Source organism: Gallus gallus, chromosome 20 (genome assembly GCF_016699485.2).
Source record: "Gallus gallus isolate bGalGal1 chromosome 20, bGalGal1.mat.broiler.GRCg7b, whole genome shotgun sequence".
In the NCBI taxonomy this organism is placed as follows: domain Eukaryota; kingdom Metazoa; phylum Chordata; class Aves; order Galliformes; family Phasianidae; genus Gallus; species Gallus gallus.
The window spans coordinates 6,790,415-6,810,167 of record NC_052551.1 but is presented as its reverse complement, the minus strand read 5'-3'; the positions used below and the strand labels follow the sequence as shown (position 1 = coordinate 6,810,167).

Genomic DNA, 19,753 nt, shown 5'->3' with positions numbered 1-19,753 from the left:
AAGCGGCAGGGCAGGCATCCAGGCGAGAGTCTGACCCGCTATGAAGAAACAGAGCGTAACACCCAAACTCACCGAGCCACCCCACCCAATCCCCATCCCCCGAGACAGCAGAGCACATCCACTCACCTCCCAGCGACGCAGCAAGAGGCCGCCGGGCCGCGCGCACCGCGCTTTATGCGCCGCCTGGGCCCGCCCCGCCCCGCTCCGCCCGCGCGGAGGGCGGGAGGCGCCGCCATGTCGGGTGGTGCTCTCAGCTTCTGAGTTTTCGTGTGCAGCTCCGCGGTGCTGCCGCCTCAGCCGGGTGGCGAGCTGTGCTGCGCAGGAGGAGTGGGGAAACGGTCGCTTATTCCCCGCCCGGGTGCCCTGGATGCCGGGGGAGGGGTGGTGTGAGGCGCTCGGGGCGGGCCCCGGCCGCCATTTCGCGGTGCAGCTGAGGCAGCGCGAGGGGCCCCGCCGCCCCGTGGAGCTCCTGCGCCCCGCGAGGCCGGGCGCCTCCGGCAGGGGATCGCTGCTGTGCCCGCTCACCCTCACAGCGAGAAGTCTGCTTTGCTTCCATACCTTTAATATTTTAAAACGCAGGAAAGGCTCAGAAATGTCAGTTGGGCGGGTGCTGCGTGCACCCCGTGCTTCTGGCATCGATACATCTTATAAATTATTCTCGTTCATTTCTTCTTAGAAAGAAAAAAAGTAAGGTTCAGGGATGTTCAGTAACTTGCCCAAAGCAAACGACAGATCACAGCAGCACTCGTTTTGTGCTTAGGTGGCCTTCGATAGGCAAATTACTTCACATTAAACATTTTACCACTAAGTAACAGAGCAAAGGATGTGTTGCAAATAACCGTGCTCTCTAATCCAACCACTGCTGCATGTGGTGATCTTGCAGCTATAAATCCACCTTGGCAATGAGGTGTGAGCCCAGTCACCGGTATCTTGGTGAGGATGTGCCCTGTGGCAGCCTTGAATTTACACAGAAGGTATTTCTCCACGACCTACACTCTTGTGCTGTGGGAATACACCTATTCGTGGTCAGAAAGGTCAGCCCGGCACGGCGGTTTGCTCCTCATCTATGGTCACTGTACTGCAGGGCTGCAACCAGGTCCATCAGACATGACCTCCTCCTGTGGAAGGTGGGGACTTCTGTTGATAGAATGAGTGACAGAGGATGAAAGAAATGGAGCCGGAGCTTGAGGCAGAGGGTTAAGGCAGGGGAAGGTACAAAGCCACGTATGCTTGTTTTAGACCTGAAGGGTAGTTTCCTGAGCTAAATGTGGCAGCTGAGCAACCCAATTCTGCAATAACCATCTCCAGGTGAGACTTATCTTAAGATCATGGAATTACTCCATGCCTGGGATTTTTCTGTTTGTAAAATACACATTGGTTATGGCAAGGCAGATCTGCTCAATCACTCTCCACTGTATGAAGTGGTATTGCCGTGCAACTTCTTACATCTTTGTTTAAGCAAACTAGCTGTTACTTTGGTATCAGACTTCTAATTGAAAAGGCATTCTAGGGCATGGGAACCAGATCAAACTGATTGCAAGGTAAACATCTTGGGGGGGAAGTAGAAAGGGTGGCTTAAGGCTCTTCCTATGTGCCTCGAGAAGCCAAAAGATGTTTTAAACACTCAGAAACAAATCAGCCTGTCTTGCTTTATTCATTTTGTCTATTATTATCTACTGACATCCATACTGTGGCTGTAGTATGAATTATATATTGTTACACCAAACAACTACCATTAAAATATTACTTCCAAATGAAATGTGTTTGTAAGCAACTGATTCCAGAAAGCAGCTTATCAAATGGGACTCGTGGAAAAAATTTCAATCCCATTAATCCAAGTTCCAGAACATCAAGAGATGAAAAGGCAGTCCAGAGAAGGACATTTTAAGAAGATTACAGGGAAAACTAATCTTGTTACACTGCAAACCCATGTCATGTATGCAACTCAAAAAGAACTGTGAATGTGACCCAGCTGAATTTTAGCAAGAGACCTTTTTGCATATTAAAATAAAGTTCTTGTGGTTTTCTTTTCCTTAATACAGACTGTCGTGGGTTTTCCTCCAAAAATGACATAAATGGATCACAGCCACATTGTAGCTGAAGCAGGAACCTCAAACCCATTGGTGAGATTTAGAGGTCAGCAGCTATCGATCACCAGAGACACAAAACAAAACGCTCATACAGAGAAATGCCAGTGTTGATTTTCTCATGACCACAAGCCTTCACAGGCATGCTGCAGGTTTTTTTTAGGTTATAATCATCGCAGCCATGCAGGACTGGGCTTAATGCTGATTTAATGCATCTATTTCAGGTTCAGCCCTAAAATTGATCAAAACAGTTTAGTTTTTCCAAGCTCAGACAAATCATTTAGAAAGTGTAAACAGCTTGTTAGATGAGCAACTGCCTTGTTAACGGCTGTACACCGAGGACATAATTTCTATGGATGCCTGATACCAGTAACATTTTGCAAAATTTCTGGCTAAATTCTAAAGAAAATATTTTTTGAGGAAAAATGTAGCTTTGATGGCTTACAGATTACTCTCTTTTATTATTAGCAAATTAATTTTACATAGGCATTGATAAAAGACACTGCTCTGTCATAACAAGATGGAGCAATGGACCAATATGGTATCAACTTGAAAGTAACTTCAGAGAAGGGTGTGAACATTTTTATCATGCAAAAGTAACTGAGTGTTGTTGGTCCATTCACATGGGACAAACTTTTCAACTGCAGTGTTGAAAGACTGTGCAGAAATACATTACAATACTTTTCAACTCACACAGTACGAGAGAAAGCACAACACAGCCATTGCTAAGAATGCTTAGAAGAGACAATTATTTAAACGTATTTAGCTTTTGTGAATTTGATGTAGCACATTTTCTTCAAGTTTCTATCCCCTTTAGTAATTTAAGTAACTCAGTGGCTCAATATTTTAACACATAAGCACTTCAGTATCTATTTAGCAAACTTTAAAAGGGACTAAACAAACATTCTATGCAAATACAGTGGCAGTTTATAGGAAAGTTATACTGAATCTCTTTTACAAACTACTGATGAATTTACTTTTCCAGTGATATACTTTCATTTCACAATTGTTTTTTCTCGGCAAGAGCTAAATAGTCTTCTCTCCATAAAAACCAATCTGCTGTGTAAAAACTACAATGAAAGAAATACTTAGCAGTCAGACCACAAGACATATCTTTACTGTGATGTACTTTGTAACAATTTTAAAATTTCCAGTACAGCAACTTAAAAGATTGTACCCATGTTAAAATGGGGAGTAGGAGATTGTGTCTGTAGAGATGCTCAGTTGTACCCAAATGGCTTTTGCATTTAGACTTAGCCATGAAAAATGGCAGAGGTTTTGTCCCTTTAGCACAGAGCCAGGTTTGCCTCCTTCAGGAGCATACCTTCTCTAAAAAATAAAAATAACAGTAAAAAAGGTAACGAAAGAATGGTAGTTTAGGATGACAGTATTAAAAGCATATTCTGACATGGATATTTTTGGCATAACTAAATTAAGACATTCAAAATCTGAAACACTCTCTCTTAGCAGGTTGCTAAAATACTGCGAAATCGGAAATAGGAGAAGAAATACTATTTTCATTTCTAGTTGAATACAATTTGTTTCATTAGGATGCTGCTAGCAGTACAAAAAAATAATTTATTTTGTCTGAGAATAAAATAAACTCTTGGATAAGCAATATTTACCATCTGTGTACTCTTATTCAGTTCTAATCCAGAGAGATTAAATGAACATCCTAGAAATTTTGCTTTAACAACTTATGTTCCCCAACTTCCTTTCACAGGATGCTCAGGTACTTGTTCAGAAGTTCTTGAGTATTAAATAAGTGTATATATCTAAGCAGCAGGTAATGGAAAGCAATACAGCATGTTGCAGCCACACAGATGAAGCTGAGTACTCTCAGATTAGTAACTACCTCTGGACCAGTATTTCTTAACCTGAACTTTGAAACATACGTTAGAAGCCCTCAAGGAAGCTTTTACACTGATACACACTTGTTCTGTTCATTTTTATCTGCAGATACAAAATAAAAGCACCAAACAATTATGTGGTTGCTTCACAAAACAAGATTGTGTCAAATGGTATGCAAACCTCCTATCCCTTCCTGAAGTTAGGTACTTCTGCAGCCTCCACCATTTGTCTTTATACATTATTACATCAGAACAAAAATCCTACTTTAAACTTAGACCAACAAGTTAGAACAGAATTTTGGTTTGATCCTTAAATAATACAGTAATTGCAATAGAATCCCAAGTACATCTAAATTTAATTCCAATGTACATTACTAAAATGAACATTCTCAATTCTCTAGGCAAATAACTGCCGTATTAGCAGCAGATTCCCTGGCTGAGTCATTTCAGGCAGGATTTATCCTAAGCAAATACCAGCCTTCCAATAGAAGTCCATTTGAGACAAGGTGAACCAGTGTAAGAGCTTCAGTAATAGCACTGTCACTGCAACTAGAACGAAGTGCAAAACAAAATCCCATTCTAAACACAATTCGAAGTATGGGAATGTATTTTAATATCATGGAACAAACACGTATCACAGTGAATCCACACTGCTGCTCATTCTGTAGGCACATTGTGGCTACCTACAGGTCAGCATTCTCCAAAATAAATTTTGCACAGATTCTTTTTTTTAAGATCCATCACCATTAGTTTCAGGATGGAAATTATGAAAAATTATGTCTCTTCCTTTGGGAAGTGAGGATTTCCTAACAAGAGATAAAACATTTTGCTTTAAAAAAATCCCCTGAAATGAATTTCATTATTCCCCTTTACATGTTGCACTTTTTCAGCTCAAGAATAACAAACTGACCCATTGAAGAAAGCAAATAATACTCCCTGAATGAACTTTGACTACCCAACTACCCACCTTATACACCATGTTTAGAGTCCAAGTTGTTATTAAGATAGGAAACTTAGACAGCAGTCATTAAGCTCAGTAACACAGCACTGGAAAAGGCTTCACTTTGTTAAGTTTTATACAGCACATTAAACACATCTACAAAGTCAATTCTCAGGTTCTTATACAGGGCATTGAAATGGGACATTTGACTGCATTTCTCCAAGAAATAGTGGCATGGATCACTCTTGACAAGAACCACTAATAAGTTCAGCACTTTACAAAAGCACAGAAGCACTTTAAGGAAAGCAGTGTAAAGCTGCCGGACATTAGAACTGGCTTAAGGCTTTGACATTTTAGAAAGCAGTAATAAATGCTTTCCTTCCAATATCAGAAAATAACAACTTGATGACTAGAGTCCATCCAAGCAAAGGAGTACAGGTAGATAGAACATTTTCTTTGGTGAAGGAAAATGTACTGCCTATTCTCTCTGGTCTCTGCTGGTATTATTTATAACCTGAACAACTGGAAAATTAACATAAAAATACTTCCAGAATCTTTTTGAAAATCCCAAGCTGCTACTTTGGAGCTTGTGTGCTCTGTATTTCCTTTTGGGAGTAGGATGGATGGGCATTAAAAAGGTCCAAAAAGACTGAAATGGACTGAAATTCAGTGGCTTTTTCTGCCACATCATACTCCTATCATCTGATGACCTGTCTCTTGGGAATCAGGATCAAACCTCCTTCTTCCACCTCAAAGCAGTGGCTTAAAAGCAGCTCTACTTGCAGAACACCAGCTCTATGATTTAAGAGGTTGGAATAATAATGTAATAAATTCTGAGATGAAACAAGGTCACTATATCAATTGTTAGCATAATAGTTACAAGACTGATGTGTCATACTACAACTACATACTTTGTTTTCCTTATTCCCTTTTAGAAGTGATAATTTTAAAGGGAAGTTCTCTGTACAATTAAACGAGTATAGAATTTCACAGTTTACTAAGTATACAGCAAATTATAGGACAGCAAGAACAGTAGTGTCATACTGCCAAATATTTTGGGAGAAACATGGGGAAAAATGCAGTCATTTATGAAAAAGTTGGTGGTAATTTAAGCAGATTCAAATAAGATAACAGGGAGGAAATCTGATGGAGGGAAAACAATATTAGGCAATTAAGATCTGAATATGACAATGTTATTTTAGAACAGGCCTTTTACATTTTTGTTTGTTTTATAATGGGATCATTAATGAAAGGTAAGACTGCAAGTGTGGCAGTGAGCCCAAGCTAATGTAGACTGATGATCACATTCTGAAGCTCCAGCTCGTTCTGTTGCAGTCAAAAGATTTTATAAACACCGGAAAGTGAAAGCAGAAAGATTTATTATTTCAAAGATTATTATTTTAGAGAAAGAATCCAAAAAGATGTGTCTTTGCAGACAGCACTTTGCTAGTACTCAGAAATGTATATTTCATACCAACACTGGCCTGCTAGATTACTGCAGGGAGGGTATTTCTCGTTTACCTCAGTTTTTGTTCTTATTTTTTATATTTCTCTTCTTTGTGGAACATTCTATAGCATCAGTTGAACTAAAGTGTAACATGAAGCCTTTCAATTACATACAGTAAGCAATCATTCTTATCAGCACTTGCTGCATCGAGCACAGAGGAGTCAACAGAAAAAAAAAAGTGACTGTAGTGCTCTAGAAAAAAACCCCATGCTTATCTAGAACTCAGTTGTGTTACCTAGAATCCACACATGGCCATGAAGCCTTCCATCATGTGGCTATTATTATAAGGTCTTTCACAAAAAGAACCTTCTCTTACATAGCACCTCTAAGATGATTGATGCCTTTATCAGCATTGAAATAGAGATATCTGTGGCAAAGTACCTTAAAATTCACATGAAACAGCATTATCAACAAATGACTTACTAAAAAGCCAGAAGTTCCATTCAAAGAGAAAACTAAGTTGCAGCAAATAGATGCAGGGAGACCATTTACACTGCTATCAATGTGCTACTTGTTTCCCAGTACTGTTTGGTAAACAGCTTCTAAGTTGTAAGAATTTGCAATACAAAGCCTCAGCCTAGCAAGTTTCTTTTAATTTTTAAATGTACATCATTTAGTTCTACAAATGTAGAAAAAAAAAAAACCTTTACAATGTTTTTTTTGCACTTATAATGATCAAAACCAACTTGATTCCATAAAATTTGGTATGCAGTTAATGTAGCCCAATTGCTTTCGATAATGCAAATAAAAAAGGCTGAGACATTTAGCTCTGAGTCACAACATGTGCAGTAACTGCTTTCTATGACGAGTTACTACACACACTGCATATAGGAAGTGTTGCTACAGATTACCAGTTAAATACACATGAACATAGTTCACATCCAAATGACACACTGCTATGGGTCAGTCCACAGTGCCAATTTTTGTTGCTAGTGGGAAAGTTTCGTTTCATTTCTTAAAGTACTACTTCCCCAGAATTAGTAGGTGCAAGGCAAGGTTATGACTCAAATTACAAGCAAACAAGGAAACCTGAAAGTAGAGACTTAAACTTTAAAATCATTCCAACCTGTTACGCCAGGTTTCCTATCATAATCACAAGGTTAGTTTAAGCTCCCATGAATACAGCTGCACTAATACACTGTGGCACAAATTACAAAATGTACCTACATTACTTTTGAATTTCCTTGACCTTGCCAATGTTTCACATTCTCCACATCACTAAATAGTAATTATTTATATGCTGTTGATAATCATTGTACAGTTACGCCATAGCTTTACAATACCGCCCGTACTATATCACAAGCATTACAAATCCTATAAAAAAGCAGCCCCTGTAGTGGCATACAAGAATAAATTAACCCAAAAAAATTTAGTATTACCATTTATTGGTGACAAACACTACGTTTTACTTACATTCCATGGGGAGAAAAAATTCCAGCGTAAACAATGAACTGAAGCAGTACTTAACTTGCAAGGCTATCGTGCTTTACCTGGACCATATGCAAATACTTTATTGCACACAGTTCAGTGCGCAATAACACAACATCAAAAGCAACACAGTTTATATATAAACATAGGTAATTTTTTTCAGCCCTACATGGAGATGTAATTAAACAGTATAAAGCACTCAAGGAAAATCAATCTGCGGTTTTATACATTGAGATCATATCCTGTAATGTAGTGAGCTGTGTGCCATCTATACACACAATCCTTAAAACACAGATCAGAGATCACTTAAAGTCACGTTGCATTCAAGTTCCCATACCCCTACTCAACAAAACTAGAAATTAACCAAATATGATCAAAGTTTAAAATTCCTGAAGTGTTATAATTCATTCAACCGTTGGATAATTACACCAGGTTTGCGAAAATACTGGACTTCTTAAAAATGGTGGGCACACAATTTGTTTGCAGAGAAACTCGCTATGTCAATAAAAACAAAATAACCACATACATGGATATGATCTTCCCAAGTTAGTTCACAGATAACATGTCAGTCTCAGAAGACAAAGTTTCTAAACTGTGCTATTGTTCTAGATACAATTAAGAAACTTTTAAATGAAAAAATTTATAGTGTCATTTCAATCAAAACAACATAATGAAACTAAAAATTTATCACTGTTTGAAGAAAAAGCAACAGTTATGATTTAGACACTACAGTAGGTTGTAAAGACTGTAGCACTCTAAAACAGGTTACATTAATAGGAAGCATTTGATTTTCTCTGGTGCTTTCATGTTTGGGTCCAGTCAAAAGCCTTTTTAGGCAGTGCTGTCCAGTGTTTGTCCCAAAGTGTTTGAGTTAGCCGGTTTGAGAAGAGGATCACTTTCCATTTCTTGTTTCACACATCTACGAATGAGGAAACATCTGTTACTTATGGAATAAAACACCACTTCCACTAACAAGACACTTCTAAATCATACAGAGGACTTGAGGTGCAGATGACAATCTGCTTACATGCAACTGGCCTCAATTTTTAATCAATCAGCACTTCGCTGATTCAACTTTTTTGGTAGCTTGTTATCTAAATGACAGAACAAAAAGCCACTTTTTTCTGATAGAAGACAAATTTACAACCTCCCTCCTCCCACCATTTCTTCTGTGAGCAAGCTGTGAAATCTAAACAGAGATTACAATTTACATGCAGGAAATTTCTAGAGGCTGCTCTAATACTTAAACTGACAGAAAAACATCACGCTATTTACAAATACACATAACTAATTTAAGCAGAGATATCACAGTCAAAGTTTCTGCGTATCACAGCCATCCTATTTTATCCACCTGCTGTAGCATTAAGCTTAATAACTTGCATTTGACACGTGAAAATTACAAGCTGGATCATAAAACCTACCCTCTCGTCCTTCTCAGGAAGGTAACAGCCCTTGGTATTTTAACTCCTCTGGCAAAGAAAAAAACCCTCATATTTTATTTGTTTATCTTAGGGTTACAGGTTTCCAATAATACAAGGGAAAGTCAATGGGTCACACTCACACAGACATTGGTCCATTTCCTGTTCTTGGCATCTCTGTGGTTTGTTGGTCCAGCTCAGACAGCAACTTCAAAATGTTCAATGCAGCCTCAAGAAAAGAAGCAACATTCAACAATTCAACTTGAGTTCATTTCATTTGTTCAGTGAAGTGGGGACTGGGATTCAAAGTAAGCATTCTAATTTTGGTAATCTATTTTTTAAGAATCAGAATTATGGCAGGAAATATTAAATGGTGTAGCATTTGATATTACTACAATAAACAGCAGAATGGTACTGTGGCTAGAGGATTCCCATAGCATTTGTTTTAGCAACAGGGAAACATTAATTCAGCAGTACTATTAATATAATGGAAAAAGACAAAATTAATAATGGCTCCAACTGTACAGTACTTGGGTAAGGACATTAAAAGACACAGAACCAAAAAGTCCTCCACAGAATAAGAAAAAAAAAGACAAAGGTATCAAAGAGTACAAATAGGGCATACATAATTGCATAAAAGAAGTGTATTTTGTTAATGTGGCACTGCTAATGCAAAAGTCACTTCCTTTAAGAATTGAAAAGATTGTTCAGTTTTGTTCTGATCAATTTCAGGTGCACTTTTTCAAAACACCCTACTAGTTATGGCACATGCATTAGTGAAAGCTGAATATCTGAACACAGGAATGCTCTCACATCAACCCAGGAATGTTCTCACATCTACCAAATTACAGTAGTTAAGCTTGAATGCTGCTGTCCTTTTCCCTTCATCTACTACACTGACTTGCATGCTTAGTCTTCCAGGAGCTCTTTAGAGCAGGATATAGAGATGGGCATCAAAACTCAGTGACAAAGAGATTTCTAACAAAATATAGCTATTATAAAATAGCTATTATAAAATTTCTGCAAAAAATATTGAGTCTAAAAATCAGTAAAACCAGTTTTCTTACATGTATTTACACATTACAAACTCTTGCTTTAGTCTGTGGTCTAGTCACCACTAGACACCAAAGGAAATAAACTTCTTCCAAGTTACAGTAGTCTGTGTACATGTGGCTAGCAATATGTAATGTCTTTTATAGCAGGAGACAAGATCACTTAAAATTCAGTCTCTAGAAGACTCATTCTTTCACAAAATGTATTTCAGCTACTGTGAATAAGACCACCTTATTTATAAATGGATTTTAACAGATTTAGAGTGTCTCCTGCTATTTAATGGCTTACTGCATTTCTTTCCCTTTTGGGTTTCACTCCAGCAGCAAATCTGGTAATGTTTGAATCCAAGTATTACAGTTACAAATAAGATATCAGCTCATTCCATTAAAAAAAATAAAAAAGTTATAAGCTTTTGTGTGTTAGAAGTTTCTTTTTATACATTCTCTTTAATGTGTGTTCAGGGCCCATAACAGTGAGATAAAACAAACGTACTTCCTGTAAACCAAAATTATTAGCATATATTAAGCACGTTAAAGGTTATTTAAATCAGATGTTTGATATATTCATCAGTTCTTTTAGCAACCTGTGATGTATTTGACAGAAATAGTCAGGGAATTGTACAGCATTTAATTAGTATCCAGCAGTAACAAAATCCTGTTGTACCTGCTGCATCCCTTAGCTCACTGAAGACAAAAAAGAAAGCATTTCAGTAATCATCATACCATATCGTGACAAGATTCTACATCCTTTCCAATTCCATGGCTGATCAGTGGTGGCTGAGAGGAACAGTTTATAAGAGACACAAACTCATTCTTGTTATTTTTTGGAAAGTCTTTATATTCAACCTAAAGAAAAGAGAATTATTTAGTTCTTTTTGGTTAGCCAAGTATAAGAAATGATACATTACAACTGCTAAAGATTATTTGCCCACATATGAAGCCAAACTCTACTTTTATTCATTATCTGTCAGCCAGCAGAACCATTTAATTCTGAGTTTTACTTCAGTTGTAATAATAATTTTGAGTAATCACAAGAACTCTGCAAGCCTTCTGAATTACAACTGCTACATAATGATTATTTCTAAGATCTTTATTTCGCTCACTGCTATCTGAATTTTTTTCCCGTTACACTTTTTAATTGATGGAGCTCTTACTACTAAGAATAATATCAATGAAGTATTAATATAGGAAATTAAATGTGATTTTAATGAAAGGGACTAAACCTAAGTAAATGCACAGTTTATGGCAGTGTGAATGCATCAATTAAAAAAACCCAAAAACTAATTTCAGATCAGCCAAATACGAGTTCACATTATGTTCCCACATTACAGCAATTTTCAGAAAACACTACTTTCATTTTGGTTCTTCTCAGAGGCCTACACACCAGCACCAAATTGAGCCTGAGGATGTAGTATATAATGCATATTTAACAACAAAATTAAAAAAAAAAAAGCTGTAAAATTCAGTATATTTTGTAGGTAAAGTGTTTACATGAACATCAGTCAGCAGCAGAACTAAAATGCTTTAAAACAAGTTATAGCAGTTTTGATAGCTCTTTTAGTACTTTTGAAAACTGAACATTTACCTGGATTCCTTGAACATTGGAAAGATAGTCCAGCTGTTCAGAGGGCCTGGTAAGTGGTCCGTGGGGCACATGGCCTGATGAGTTGTTATTTTTTAATATGGTTTCAGCAGTAGGAGAAGTACCACCATACAATAGCTCTCTAGCAATCATTGCTGTTACAGTAGCCTTGGCAGGATTTGGGGCTGCCCTATTGAATTCTTTGGTGTGGTGTCCTTGACTGGCTCCTACAGCTTGTGCAACCTCAGGGACCATGGGAAGAATTCCAGCAGGAAGCTGCTGATGACTGAGATAAGGCATCCTAAACTCATCTTCTTTATTACCTGAGGAGAAGAAAGGTACCACCAATACAGAGCTTGCTTATTGCAACGATTCCTCCAAACCTGGAACACTAAACCCTGGGTGACAGAAACAGCATCACTTTTCTAAGGAATCTGCTCCCACCCTCACTTGGACTCTATACCAGAGAAACTTTCTCCTGAGTCAGAGACTGATCTCTCCTCCTCTCCCTATCTTTTCCTCGCACAGAAATTGGCCCAACACTTCTGCTTATTATAGCATGTTAAATGACACTTTTAAGGGACTGGGAAATGCATCAGGGCCGTGCTTCTTTCAGTAAGGTTACTTACTAGTTGAAGTCTCTTCAGAGCCCGGCTCAAAGAAAGTTACTTTTCTTCCATCACCTGGTTTCTTCACTGGTGTCTTAAGAATAAAGAAATGAGGTCAAACAATATGCCTTTAAAAACTTTTTTTCCCCTCAAGTGATAAAGTCTTCAAAACAGCCAATTGTCAAAATTTTACTGAAGAATTATTATTCAAATGTCTGTACTCTCATATACCCATAAAGAAAAGACAAGTTCAGTGATTCTTATGGAATGAATAAAGCCATCTACAGGCTACTGAAGTGTTATTAGGAACACAGCTATTGAGGACTAGATACCATAATCAACCAGTTAAAATAACATTCATATTGCTGGTCACAACATGCATTGGAAACGAGCGGACACATACATGAAAAAGCGAAAACAGGACTTGCTATTTTAACTCCACATCTGCTGAATCAGTAGACAAGAATGCAAGGCTCTTTCCATGATAGGAGACTCACCGGAGAATAAAAAACTATTACAAACATGTGACTGAAATTACTGATAAGGCTACCCACAGATTCCAATATACAATGTATCCTACATGTTTGCCAGTTCCTAAGACCAAATGCATCAAATATTTGCATACTGAACCATTCCCTGGAAAATACATTCACTGAGCCTTCTGATGAGACTTGGATTTGCTTGCAAAGCTGAATTCCTGATGTAACCAAAATGCACAGTTATTTAGAGAATTCACCCCAATAGAATGGCTTCCTGACCACTGCAGGAGACATGACTTTGCTATACTGTTACTGTCTTGCAAAGCTGCTATTGTTTAAATTCTAACTGTGGTCAGTATTTAAAGAATATTACCTTCTCTTCTGTCTTTAATGCTGGTTTTGGAGGCTGAGGTTGAGGGATTTTGAAACCTAAAATTTCCAACATGTTTTCAGCTGCATTGCGTTTAGCAACCTTTTTGTTTGTGCCCATTCCTTCAGCTGTGTGTACACCAACTTTCACCTGGACAAAAGAGGAAGAAAGAGCAAGTAAAATCTTAAGCTTAGGATTGAACCTTAGGATCCACTCGCTGTTCACCTGTATCTTCAATACAGCACAAGACAGCTCAAACTATTATTCTAAGCAACAATTAATCTGTTGTTTATTATCTCCAACCACTGCCCTCCAAGCACAAAATAACAAGCAGAAATAGCATAATCAGTTGTATTTCATCATCACATGTTGGCACCAGCCTAAATGCTCAAAGCTGGCATCACAGTGGATACTGTTTTTCAAGCTGAAGTTACCCGTTTAGCAGTTTCTCCTAATGTACTGGAAAGGAACTATTTTTTCTGCTTATTCCAGAACATAAGAGAGGGCTGGAGGACATAATTATTAGAGGCTAGCAGACAGGCAACATCAAAAAGCAACCATACTGTTGGAATTTGCAATAAAGAATGCAGAAAGCATTGTACTCCAAGGCAACACACAAGGAATCTTGGGAAGGAAGAAATGGAAGAATTATCTGGTTCGTGTTTAATGAATCCTATATTATAAAAATATAAAAAGCTTTAAATACAGCAGGAAGGCACAGGCAGACTTCTGCTGTCCCATGCTTTTTGTTTTCTTCTTAAACATGATTCAGATCACTTTTCTTGAACCGCTGTCTCCCTTGGGTGGAATCTACTAATATTTCTGCAATAAATTCAATGCAGATTTGGCTGTAATCCTATCCATTTTGTATGTCATCATCACACTCTGATTACAATAAGCCAACAACAAAAAAAGAACAAAAAAGAAACATCACAGCCAAGCAACTGAATTTCTCAAGTCAACATACAAACCTGCATAACAAACTCCCTGCGTCTTGGAAGACCACGTTCTGTGATGAGCATATACTCTGGTTCCTTCTCCTTCTTGGCCTGCTGTATCTGGGCAAGTCTGCTAATGGGATTCATGCCTTGACCATATTCTGGACTTGTCTGCAGCTATACAAAACAATGTTCAGGAAATAAGCCAAAATTTGTGAATATTTGAGTCAAGAAAACAGAGCCACTGAATTAATTATCTTCTGAAATAAAAACAAACTAAAACCAACATTTCTTGACGAAATACCATCGCAGCCATGGAGAAACACCCAATTTATTTGGCTCTGCTGTCATAGTTGACCATATAGAATATAACACTGGAAACAGTTTCAGAGATTCTAATCATACATTGGTAAGGACAGGCTTGCAGGAGAATTTGTAGAAGGTAAAAATCATGCAAAACCCCACACTAAAGGTTGAAAGTCAGAGCTTGTATTTTAGGTATCTCTATTACATGGTTTCTCTTTCATCCTGTATTTATTATAAACTATTGCAAAAATACTGACAGAACCCCATTTGCTCCCAGTGGGAGCAAAATATTCTTCTGCAGCATCAAAATGATGATAAATGTTATGCAATCTATGAGTGTTTATAATTGACTAAGAAATGTCTCTCGTGTGATGGTTTACAGCAGTTAGATTGTCTCTTACCTTCACTATTGATTTCGTTTTCTTTTTGATTCGTGGCTTCATTTTCTCAACCGTAGGAAGGGGTGGCAATTTTTTCAGTTCTTCTAAGACTGCTATTGCAGCATTTTTCTTTGAGATCTTCTTGCTCTTTCCTTCACCTTCACCCATGAATTCTCCAACTGACACCTTGGTTACAAAGCTCTTCATATGGGGAGGACCACTTTCCTTGGTCACCTGTTTCAGAGGGAAAAACTGAGTGAAAGCGTGATAAACACTTATTAAAAATGGTACGGCACATTGTTTATAGCAATTCTCTCAAGCACTATGGATAAAGAGATTTCAAATCTTGATAACATTCATAAAGTGACTATGTAAATCATCCTCTAATAACATAATCCCACCCAAATAAATACATGTTCTAGAAGACCAGATGCAGCAAGCCATAAACATTATTTACATATTACAGTCATTAATCCACCTTACTTATTTACTCCTTCAAAATGACTGTTCTATTTCACTGTCAACTTCCATGCAGATAACATCACCTCATACATTATGTTACAGTAACAGAACATCGCTGAGAAAGCCATTATTTGGGATCCAGCAATTTAACTCAGAAATCAATAATTCTGGAAACATTTAAGTGCTAGCTGCTTACTACAGATTTAATCTTAACTCCGTTCCTAACAAATCATACTTCAAAACATTCTGAGTCAAAAAATAACAAGGAATCGAGAGCTTCCACCCACAACTGGCTTTTTGTGACAGCATATTTTTACTGGTGATGTTCATGCCAATCTGTAAGAATTGGAAGATTCATAGAAAATTTCATAGTACAGTTTAAAAAGCAATTTAGTTACAATTACATTTTCTTACTGTAATCATTCATATAATTGATTGAAATGTTATTCTGCCAGCTCAGGAAGGCAACACAATAAATTAATATTTTAGTGCAATTAAGATGCTCCTATCAAAGCTACTGATTTAAGGTAACTAAATGATCAAGGAAGGGCAAAGAGGCAGCAAGCAGCCAGGCCAAAGGGAAAGGAAAGTAAGATGCACATGAGGTCACCTCATGGCAAGAAAAGAAACCTATCTGTGAGATTCTGCAACTTGCGGGTAGTCCACATCAGTGCTCAGTTAAGAAAATACTTCCATAAATAAGCTCCTTCAGAGCAAGTTACACTCTTCTGCCTCAACTTTGTGCTTCAGTGTTCTAATCTTCAATGTGGGGCTGTGTTTTGTTTTTTTTTCCACTGTAATACTGATTAAAAAAAAAAACTTGGAAAAGATTGCACAGACAACCACAGCATAGCTGTTCACTCATGCTATGATTTTAGTGCATGACTTGGTGAACAGGTGGATTTCTTTCATCACTTAACCTTATGAACTCTGAGACAATCGTGGTGACTGTCAAAAATGAACACATACTCACAACTAACAAGGCATGTTAAAAGTCAGTTGTTTGGGTTACCTAGAAAAGACTCTACTTAATGTGTAGCCTTAATTTTCTAATGAAAACAGATCTAGAGCTTGTAAAATAAACATACCTCAAAATTCACAGGCAAGTTCCTTTTAAGTGCAATCTCAAAAACTTGGCTTATTTCAGATTTATTGAGATTTTCATCATCTGGTTCTTTTCCGTTAACCTAAAAGAAGCATACTCTATTTAAAATAAAGATCCTATTAAATTGAATTTGATTAATCCAACCAGTTTATTGAACTCTCAAATTGTTTAAGTAGCTTAACTTTTACTGCCATTTTACATGAATGTGCAAAAATGCAGCACACGTACTACAGACCTGAGATTTAGGAAGCTCTTTTAAGGTGTATGGGTAAAAGCTACCAAACCTCCTTATTCTCCTGTGCTCGTGATAGGAGAAAAACTATAAATGGAATACGGGCCAATAGATTTAAAATCTACCTACAGAACAAGAAATTGAAGCATTAAATGAACTGCTTTCCAAATGGAAGTACCTTTATGAAACACAGTTTTCATATGCTGATTGGACATTTGTACCAAAAGCACTAAGACAGTATCAGATAAGAGAAAGGCCAGAAAAAAATGAAGATTCCGAGAATGGGACCAATGTGAATAAAGGATGACTTAACAGACCCTGGCATAGACCTACCATGCAACACGCTCTCTTGCAAGTTCTTCATCTACGAATTTTTCTCATCATTTGAGGAGCATACTATCAGAAACTTGCCTTAAATCAAATACCATACATCTGTGATATCTTACACCTTGCTAGAAGGACAGCAGTGCCAGGTGGAGCTTACCTACAGGCACTTCTATGTATCTCCCGGTAAAATTTTGATTGTGATTCCAAAAATGTCTTCACTGATGTTGGTATCAACATGAACTAAGAGGCATGGTAACAGCAACAGAGAAATTTTAAGACTAAGTGTTCAGCAGTGATATAGGAAAGATTATGATAAAGATGAATAGCAACAATTACACCAATTATATTATACCGCAATACTGGTTGTGCAACCAGCTAACAAAAATGATTTGAATATCTTATTGAAGCAGCAGAAATATGCTAGAGAGCTTTACTGATTAAATCTAGTTTTGATGGTAGCAAGCATCCTCAGTATCTGTTACTAACAAGTTAGATCAGAACATGAAAGACATTTATGTTCAGTCCCCACCATTTAAAGCAGCCTTTTCCAATCTCTGAACAAAATACATACACTCCTTCCTAACATCCCATCAGATTTTACGCTGTTCCTACGATAGCATCTAATATTTCTGATCTTCCAATACATAGAGCAACCTTCAGGGCTGTGAAAACCAAGACCACATGATGGCACCACTCCCATAGGAGTAAAGCACACTGCAGCACACAAGAAATGCACAGGCAGTACATACTACGTTCCAAGAACCACACACTACATCTCAGCAGAAGGCACAGAGCAGGTAAAAGATGGACTACTGGTGTAAAAAATGCCAATCATCATATTCTAAAATCTATTTCCAATGCAAGTGGTGGGTTAGAAATGAATAGTATCATAATCCCAGAAAAAGTATTTGAACTCTTAAGGGCTTATTTTATTACGGTGTGTTACAATACATTATTGCCAGCATCGATAGGAGCGGTCTGTCACTGACTTTACTATAAAAACATTTGCACAATCACTTTAATTACAAATATCTTTCCCTTCCTTGTAATCCCAGATATATTCCAGCTTGTGAAATTCCCACATTTTTCCTTGCCAAGATGACCAGGGCCTCTCTTCATTGGATTACTTTTCCATTTAAAATACTCCCAAAACAAAACAAAGATATAGTATGAAATTGTCTGCTATACTACTTTTGTATATGCTTTCCACATTTCAAGTCTGTTTGAATGGATTAAAACAGGTATTTTTCTCAGTGTTTTTATTTAAAAAAGAGTAAATTAATATTAAAACATTGTCAGACTATGGCTCTTTTACCAACTGTTTTGCCTCCACTTCAGTTCTGGATCAGTTTATTTTATAAATCAAAGATAATCACACCCCCACGTTCTTCCTCTTTCCCAGCAATGCTGAGGCAGATAATCTATAAAGTCTGCTTTTAAAGTAGCTTGCACAAGCGCATTCCTCTCCAAGGAATCTATGCCTCTAAATCAGAATGAGACCACAAACAAACCTCCATTTCACTTTGATCAAATTATTAGATCCCCCTCTATCAACTGAAAAAGTCATGCAATGAAACAAAAAAATGTTATAGATTAAAAAGCTCTTAAACTGCAAAAGTAATATACTCCTTTAAAAGGGATTCCCCCTTTTCTGGGAAGCCTTTCAACATGTACTTCCCCAAGGACTGCTTACAAGCAAATTATGAAAATTGCTGATGAGAACTACGTTGATTTCAACAAAGCTATCAGTATTTTCTTCCATGTTAAGGTTATAAAGAGCAGCTGATATTTAACAGATAAATAGAAAAAAAAACAAAGAAGCATTTCTGGTTTTAGTGTTTTCAGGCAAACGTTACAATTTGTCTGAGCACTGTGCTGGAAAACATTGCTTTCCAAGCTTTAAATCTAAGCTTTATTACTTCTGTCTCTGAATATGCAAATAACTGTTCTGCCTCCTCGTCAGTGTGTCTGAACTCCAGTCAGACTAATTTAGGTTGGAACGATCCTTTGGAGATTTCCTACTATAGACTCCTGCTCAAAGCACAGACAACTTAAAATTAGATCAGTTGCTCAGGCAATGCTCTGTCCAGCTGAGAGCAAATTTCATTAAAATCTTTCTGCTGCCATAGCTTCCAGATTTGTGCTCCAAGAAGGTATGGTAAATGGTTATTCTTATGCTTTAAATCTACTCGCTTTACTCAATGATTTATTCTTCAACACTGAATATTTTCTGGCTAAAATTAGAGGAGCTCCAGGTTACACATTTTATATATAGACACATTAAACGGGATCCATGAAAATAAGTATGTTTAGAAGGATAATTACTGGCAACATGAAGTGACAAGTAGAAGTATCAGGACTATGTCTGCTTGTAAAAATCTTAATTTGCCTTCACTGTATGCACATGTAATGGAATCTTAGGATCTTACACTGCCGAATCCTGCAGTGATCTTGCCTCACTGAACAGCATTCACTTGGTGGTAAAATATTCCTTATTTTCTCTTCATCTCGTCTAGTGCAAAAAAGCTGTTACAAAGACAGTAACTCCCTCAGACATACCCAAAGCCATAACATTCCAGAATCACAGTTATTAATGAACTTGTTACTGAAATACCAAATTTCAGATCTGGTTTGAGTGCTTTTTATAAAACAGTACTCTGCTCAAAGGATTGCTCTCTTTAA

General features: G+C 37.4%; 1 protein-coding gene across 27 annotated transcripts in view; it reads right to left on the bottom strand.

Annotated features, from left to right (window-relative positions):
* The window catches only part of STAU1 (staufen double-stranded RNA binding protein 1), a 40,473-nt gene that overhangs the window by 4,417 nt on the left and 16,303 nt on the right, over window positions 1–19,753 (bottom strand). For 5 of the 27 annotated variants that reach the window (XM_046902845.1, XM_046902843.1, XM_046902842.1 and 2 more), the window contains exons 8-17: window positions 16,496–16,594; window positions 14,967–15,197; window positions 14,293–14,436; window positions 13,325–13,471; window positions 12,494–12,566; window positions 11,868–12,187; window positions 11,006–11,128; window positions 9,374–9,459; window positions 9,234–9,281; window positions 127–8,731 (exon numbers count right to left, since the gene is read on the bottom strand). In XM_046902845.1, the coding sequence (XP_046758801.1) occupies window positions 8,644–8,731; window positions 9,234–9,281; window positions 9,374–9,459; window positions 11,006–11,128; window positions 11,868–12,187; window positions 12,494–12,566; window positions 13,325–13,471; window positions 14,293–14,436; window positions 14,967–15,197; window positions 16,496–16,594 (1,359 nt within the window). In that variant the 3' untranslated portion in view covers window positions 127–8,643. Of the gene's footprint in view, window positions 1–126; window positions 8,732–9,233; window positions 9,282–9,373; window positions 9,460–11,005; window positions 11,129–11,867; window positions 12,188–12,493; window positions 12,567–13,324; window positions 13,472–14,292; window positions 14,437–14,966; window positions 15,198–16,495; window positions 16,595–19,753 lie in introns of those variants that run through there. The other 22 variants (XM_046902847.1, NM_001012831.2, NM_001396811.1 and 19 more) reach the window with 22 other exon arrangements.